At 32.2% G+C, this 7,256-nt stretch overlaps 2 protein-coding genes across 7 annotated transcripts in view; one reads left to right on the top strand and one right to left on the bottom strand.

Moving 5' to 3' along the window:
* LOC116345268 (protein adenylyltransferase Fic) overlaps positions 1-1,503 on the top strand; it is a 13,423-nt gene extending 11,920 nt beyond the window's left edge. Inside the window, exons 4-6 of the mRNA XM_031774500.1 lie at positions 351-607; positions 683-770; positions 884-1,503. Coding sequence (XP_031630360.1) covers positions 351-607; positions 683-770; positions 884-1,118 — 580 coding nt within the window. The 3' untranslated portion in view covers positions 1,119-1,503. The remainder of the gene's footprint in view (positions 1-350; positions 608-682; positions 771-883) is intronic.
* LOC116345266 (tryptophan 5-hydroxylase 1) lies at positions 1,305-6,277 on the bottom strand. Of its 6 annotated transcripts, none has more exons than XM_031774494.1 (10): positions 6,105-6,277; positions 4,991-5,581; positions 4,635-4,820; positions 4,361-4,514; positions 4,086-4,251; positions 3,959-4,009; positions 2,773-3,181; positions 2,461-2,693; positions 2,181-2,397; positions 1,305-2,044 (listed from the first exon to the last, which is right to left on the bottom strand). In XM_031774494.1, the coding sequence occupies exons 2-10, from the start codon at positions 5,096-5,098 to the stop codon at positions 1,952-1,954; spliced, it is 1,617 nt and encodes a 538-aa protein (XP_031630354.1). In that variant the 5' UTR covers positions 5,099-5,581; positions 6,105-6,277; the 3' UTR covers positions 1,305-1,951. The 6 variants fall into 6 exon arrangements, with proteins under 6 accessions (XP_031630354.1, XP_031630355.1, XP_031630358.1 ...); XM_031774495.1 differs by having other exon boundaries at positions 4,991-5,511; XM_031774498.1 differs by having other exon boundaries at positions 4,991-5,374.
* Positions 6,278-7,256: the final 979 nt, after the last annotated feature.

Raw genomic sequence — 7,256 nt, 5'->3', positions numbered from 1 at the left:
CCTGTAAAGTCAGATTTTGAATTAAGTTTCTACGATGAGCGCAATCTTGCTAACAAGTTTTGCGTACGACGTACGACGTACAGATTAACAAAAAACATGTTTAAAAACGCCATAGGTAGAAAACATGTTTCTGAAGTTTTCAAAATTTTGACCGATTACAATACTTTTCACCTTACACTATGTGTGCGGAAAAGTAAAATTATAAAAAATGGTAAAAATCAGATAGAATGCTTTTTAATTGAATTATGAAAGAAGAAAATCCAATTTGAAAATTGCGGTCGAAATAATTGCACAATTTTTTACTTTAATAAAATTTGATTAATTACTATTTAAATGATTATTTTTTTCAGAAACGATTTCATATCAATTGATGATATTTTGGAAATTCACAAACGTGTATTAGGTCACGTTGATCCAATTGAAGGCGGTGAATTTCGTCGAACGCAGGTTTATGTCGGTGGTCACATTCCCCCAGGTCCAAATGACCTATTAATATTAATGCAACACTTTGTTCAATGGCTTAACTCGGACCAAGCTCTATCGATGCATCCAATCAAATATGCAGCACTTGCACACTACAAATTAGTTCACATACACCCATTTACCGGTAAGAAATTGAGTCATATTTTGTTGCAAATAATACTGCATTTATTACGTAAAAGCCATTTCTTTATCCTTTAAGATGGAAATGGTCGAACATCACGCTTGCTAATGAACACAATTCTTATGCGATCCGGATATCCACCAGTTATCATACCAAAGCAACAACGGTAAGTTTACTTATTGGATTTTTGGTTATAAATAAAAATTTATTATTATTGAGTTTTCTTAAATGTCATAAAAAATCAATCTGACGCAAAATTAATTTTTTACTGCTATTTAGACATAAATATTACGATTTTCTGCAAGTGGCCAATGAAGGTGACACACGACCATTTATCAGATTTATCGCCGATTGTACAGAAAAAACATTGGATTTATTCTTGTGGGCAACAAGCGAGCTATCGCATCAAGTACCATTGCTTTCTGATCCAGATGAACATGGATCGAACATATACGATCATATATTGGATAATGACAGTGATGAATCAAGTGGCGATAATACGCCAATACCCTAAAAACGTGAAAAAAGCATATTCAAAAAAAGGAAAGAAATCTCGTGAGCAACAAATACGCACAAATCTTTTACACACTGTTGACCGGTGAATTGTAACGTTGCTCATGGCATTTTTTTTTGTAAAAGTCTGTGATTCAATCCGTGATTGCACAAAACTAATAGTAATGAAAGACGAAACGGCCATTTATTAGTTTGTGTTTTATTTTAGCATTGACATTTCTACATGGATGAACTCGTTATGATTAGTTATGAACATTCATCAAAATTTTTGATTCAAAAATGATGTTTATATTAACTTTTTTCCCAAAAATATGGAGTTTTACTCCAGTAAACTAAACAAAAACTTCTATTTCATTATATCCAGAAAATAATTGTAAAAATATTTGTCTTTATGAAATTCTGTACTTTTTTCCATTTAATTTATTTAAGTTATATATATTCTGTTTGATTGTTATATAGCATTTTGTAAATTTACTGAATTGCTGTCACTTTAATAATTTGTAAATAAACTATTCGATAACAAAAAAAAAGATTTCTATCTTCAAAATTCCAAACTCATTTTGTAAATAAATAAATTGAATAATTTTGTAAATGTATTTTTGGTTTTCATGTAATTTCATTTGAATGATTGGCCCCAAATAACAAGGTGGACTGATATATACACCAATTAGCATTGAAATTTTCTAATTTTCAGATAAATACACACACAACATTAAATTTGAATACAAATTTATTAAAATTTGTGAGAAGTTTATTTATTTATTTTTTATTTCATGTGATCCTTTTGAGCATTGAGCATTTCATATTCCATTTTGCACACATATGAATAAGCAATTATTCCTTGCTGTCATCTATATTGTTGTTTGACTTATTTGTACCGTCTTGGGATCCATCCGAATCTGGACTAACTGGACTTCGATCTCCAACCTACATTTTTTAAAATGAAAATTGAATTGAAATTATAATTAAGCATATTTTGAGAGTTTTATAGTTCTTCATTCGCAGTTGCTGATTAAAAAAAAAGTGAATTTAAGAACAATCAATTGATTATTATTATTATTACTTGTAATCCAGATTGTAGCATTTGGGTAATCTTTTCTACATCCAAATCTTGATCTAAAGCCGACACTTTTCGCAACGCCGATGACACAATACTCAAATCACCACGAAGTTCGCTCACTGCTGCAGTTATCCGCTTTGCATTCGAAAGCACATCAACGGTTTGTGTATATGGATTGTATTTTACACCAAATGGACGCTGAATATTCTCCGCATAAATTCTAAAATTGTAAATTCAAGATTATTTATGTTTCTAAATTCATTACGGGCATTAGATGACTTACCTCATTCGATCTTTGGCTTCTTCAAATGAATCAGTGTAATAGTATGCATTTTGGTATGAAGTAATGATGCATTCTTCTTGGCATGTTATTTCTGGATCAAATCGTTTAATTTTGTCAGTCGTTCCAAGAGCATGTTGAAGCTCAGCCACTGATGACAGTAATCCGGCACCATATACTTTAAATGAACCATCTATTTGACGACACAATCCAAACTCCACCGTGAAGAAGTAAAGCTATGAATTTATCAAAAAAAAAAAATGTTCAGTGTACATTTTCTGCATCTAAAAAAATGAATTATTCTTTTTTTTTTACCGTGGCCAATTTATCAATGTCACTGTCAGATGCTCCAAGCGAGGCCAAGCCGATTTCTTGTGAAAATTGTGCAAAACTGGCATTGGCCAGCAATGGCATATGGCCAAGCAATTCATGGCAACAATCTGGTTCCGGTGTGTAAAATGGATCCGAAGAATGGCGAATATATTGTGTGCAATGAAAAACACGGAATGCCAAACCAGATAGAAAATCTCTTGGCGATAAATATCCAGCAACTGGTCGTAATTGAAATCCGGTTTTTCGCTTCAAAAAATTACTCACATCCTGCAATTGTGGCAAATTATCTTCACGATAGCCACAATATTTTACCAATTGTGGCCAGTTTTCCATGTACTCAGGAACAGCATGTAACGTATATAAACGATGTAGCTCACGAAATACAACACCCCTACAATGATTACCCAGTTACATATGAAGAAAAAAAATGTGGCATGTATCGATTTGATTTCAATTTGTTGTCATGCGTTTTTGTAAAATAACACGATGGCGTCAACGGGCATGTGATTTTGCAAACACATTTTCAATGAATTGAAATGTACTTTTATTTAAATCCACTTAATTAGTCGAATGAAATGAATTTTCTGCTAGTGGCACTGGTCGTGGCACTTCCATGCAATATCTCATTGGCAATGCAAAACATTCAGTTAGGTCATTCGTATTGTATGACATCATATTGTGACATTTTATTTTAATATTTTTTTTTTTGTTTATACAGAAGTAGGACAAAAAAAAATTCTTGGAAAATATTTCAATTGAAAAAATTCAAGATATATGGATTTTTATGAAGCATCTCACTGCATTTGTATGCAAATAAAAAAAAAAAATCATATTTGTTCGGTTCTAATTGAATTAAATTCACTGCTTTCGATGATTTTTTTTGGTGGTTGAGACCTCTTTTTTGTATTAATTTGATTCATTGATGTAAAATGAAACAGCTCCGATATAAGCTACTGTATTTACAATCCATCGAAAAATTAGCAAAAGCCCAAAGTTTGCTATTCTATTATAATTAGATTTAAAATCAGTGCCACATTGTGTGTTATTAAATTTATGTGTTATGTTTGTCTCTTGATAAACATGTGTAAATATATGGAACATTGCTAGTGCATTCGATGACGTCAATTCAAAAATATAAGTGAAGTGATTATATATGTATTATGCTTACCAAGTTTTGATTTCTTCGGGCGTATATTGAATTTTTGGAATTGGATTACCGCTAAATGTGCCCGATTAAATTGAAAAAAAAAGAATATAAAATAAAAATTCGTCATAAAAAGTGGTAAAAACTCAACTGTTTGTAGGAATTGGCAATGGCTGCAAATTCTTCGCGTCTTTTGCGATAGACCGGATCTTTGAATCCGGGATGATCAGCATCGAGCTCAGTTCCATACATTAGCACATTTTGTACTTTGTCTAAATCAGATATTTTCCGTGGAAACCAGTAAATATCGCCAAAATCTATGAAATTCCGAAAACGATCAAGTGGTTTTAAATTGAGAGAAGAAACAAAATGAATAAAGTTACGCTCACTTGGGTCGCGCGCAAAGATTATATTCGAAATACTCACCAAATGATGAACATGCCGAAAGAGGTGTTGGCGGCGGAAATTCATCACTGACCTGAGGTGAAGCAAAATTCACTGAACTAACCTCTCGTTTCAGTAAACGAATTACTTTCTCTAAATGCTTTGGGTCACACTCAATATCCACAAATACTTCCGCCTAAATTTAAGCGAATCAATTTATTTCATCTTATTATACGAATGATGGTACGAATAATGGTTCTCACAGAATTAGTTTGATATTTTGTTCACTTTTCATTTGGATATTAATTTGATGTACCTGATCAACATCCGATCTTGTGTTTTGCAACTCCAAATGCAGTACATTGATGCCAAGTTCTTGAAAGACTTGTAGCGCTCGTGCCAGGCCACCAACTTGATTATTCAACGTGAAAATAATGGAGGTTTTGTCAACGGGTGATATGTTGTCTTGTCGTTTTAATCTCTCGTTTGGAACCGATGATGTCTAATCGATATGATTTCAAAATTTTTTTATATTTTCACAGTTGAAATTTATCTTATTTAGTTTGAAATAGTGCCAATTTTTAGAGAGAATCAAATGAATTTCAAAACTTTGGCAGGTTTTCTGCTTCGGCAACACAACTGATATTTAACTCTGTTTAATAAATTATTTACCACTAAGTCATCTTGATTATGCAGAGGACTTCCTTCTTTGACTGCCCACTCTTGTTCACCACTTCTATACAACCACAAACCCAACAATCCTTTGCCAGAGCCACTCATTTTTTCACGTTTATAAAGTCTTTCACAATCAAAATTTCAAACCATTTGCTATATTCAAACAACCAAAAAAACTTCTTCGTTTGCTAGTAACAGTCAATATCAATTGTCTTCACTTTTTATTTTTTTCAGTCACAGGATTAGTTTTCTTCAAGTGGTATCCCTAGTGCATGTTAAATATTTACCCTTTTACTTATTCATGTGAATCGTTTCTGTGATTTTTTTTTTATTTATATACGGCAATAGAAACTTAAAAGCTGAAATGAGTACTTCTTAACACTTTATTCAAGTTGTGATTTTCTTCAACCTCAATGAAAATAGAAAATCCCAGGGTCGAATTTTCGTATTGTGAACAGTAGTATAACGGCCAATCTTCGCAAAAACTCAAATATTTTTTCGTAAGAAAATCTGAGCAACTATGGGAAATGGGAAATATACAGGGATGGTTCAAAGGAGTATGTGTACAATTTAATGTATAAGATCGATCTGAAAATATTGAAAAATGATTGACTAAAATCGAATGGTAATCGATCATAATCGATTCAATGGAATTTTTGGATAGAATTATTTTGAAACATTTTTTCACTACAAATTCAGTTAATTTCAAATGACTTAAATCACAATTTTCGTGCTCGACAATCAAAGTTATCCGACCAATATTTCATGAAAATGGTCGAGAGAATACTAGTTTGAATATTCTCTGATAAAATTCAAAACTATTCCTATAATGCGTTCAATTTTCTTCATTAATTTTCAACTCTCATATTTGGTGGATTTTTTGATGATTACACCAATTATTTTTTTCACTGTACAAACTTCTTTTTAACTTTTTGTGCAACTTAAAAAAAAAAACGTGAACTACAACAGATTTAAAGCATCCGGATTTCTTTTTGCAAGAAACGAAAATTGTGTTCTATGTTTTTTTTTTCATTTAATTTGATGAAAAGTTTATTGAAAAATAAATAAAATATAAATCCAAGAGATCAAGAAATAAAACACTCTTTCTCACCTCGAAAAATCGGTTTGAAATGATTGTGACGAATTGTGAGGAAATGTGTGCATTAAATGTTGGTTTGAATCGTTACAAAGCTGAAAATAAACTGTAACAAATTCATTGTAAAGATGCACCTTTTATAGAGATTGGTGTGATTTGAAATTGTAAATGGTAACCGATTTTCCATAAAGCGAAGAAACTATACGGGTATTCGAATCGACGACAGTGCCAAGTTTTGTTGGATGAGATGGTAGAAAACGCGCGCATCCAACCACTGTGCACTCAACGAATTGAATTAAATGAGATCTTGTATAAAATGTGTCTGATTGGCTGAATCAAATAAAATCAGGACAAAACTTTGTATCTTTTCTGTCGTCGTCATCGTTGCTTGTTGATGATTCAGTGTTTTGTTTCTTTTTCACCCTTCGTATTCCACGATATTTTCATATACGCATTGTTTTTTTTTCGGTTTTACTTTCTATTTTCGTAATAGGAAATACATCATTTGAAGAATTCAACAAGTGCCTTCTCAAATTCACCCGATTCTTTGCCACCATGAAAACGAATCAAATACACACACACGCACAATTATTTTGCTTTAACTATTTTCAAAAGCACAATACAAGTTAAATTGAGTCCAAAAACGCCATTCGCACATCATTTATGGTTCGAATTTTATGGATAAATCGGTGGAAATGGAATGAAATCGTATCACACCAAATGCCACGGATAAAACCGAGCAGACCATAATGTTTTAAGAGAAAATAGATGAAAGAGTGTTCAAGATGGATGTGCCTTAAATCGATGTATGTTGTGATAATGAGTTTCGATGGTGTATATTATTAGTACCTCTTAAATTGATTGAATGGCATACATTTGGTGAGGAGTTTCGTTTTAAGGGATTGATATGACCAGCGAAGAGCATCATTTACTACTTACATACTCAAGTCAAGACTCCATGCGTTATCGGTCGCATTTGGATTTATACATCGTTACAACATTCAATTTATGTTTCGTTTTATCATCATTGAAATCAGTATGTTTCACGTGCTCGCATATTTTTTGTTGCTTTTGACTTGCCAACTTATTTGCCCACATCATTTTTACACTATGTGAGTCTCTCTCTCTCTCTCTCTCTCTCTCTCTCTCTCTCTCTCTCTCTCTCTC

Source organism: Contarinia nasturtii, unplaced genomic scaffold, assembly GCF_009176525.2.
Source record: "Contarinia nasturtii isolate CC-2019 unplaced genomic scaffold, AAFC_CNas_1.1 Cnas_scaffold_1240, whole genome shotgun sequence".
Classification (NCBI taxonomy): Eukaryota; Metazoa; Arthropoda; class Insecta; order Diptera; family Cecidomyiidae; genus Contarinia; species Contarinia nasturtii.
The sequence above is the reverse complement of the archived record's forward strand: the minus strand, read 5'-3'. Positions and strand labels throughout refer to the sequence as shown.

Coding starts and splice junctions, on each gene's coding strand:
- LOC116345266 (XM_031774494.1), bottom strand. CDS start 5,098: ATGAGTGGCTCTGGCAAAGGATTGTTGGGTTTGTGGTTGTATAGAAGT. Junction 3,182..3,958: donor CCCGAAGAAATCAAAACTTG/GTAAGCATAATA, acceptor TAATCATTGTAG/GGGTGTTGTATTTCGTGAGC. Junction 2,398..2,460: donor GAAGCCAAAGATCGAATGAG/GTAAGTCATCTA, acceptor TTACAATTTTAG/AATTTATGCGGAGAATATTC.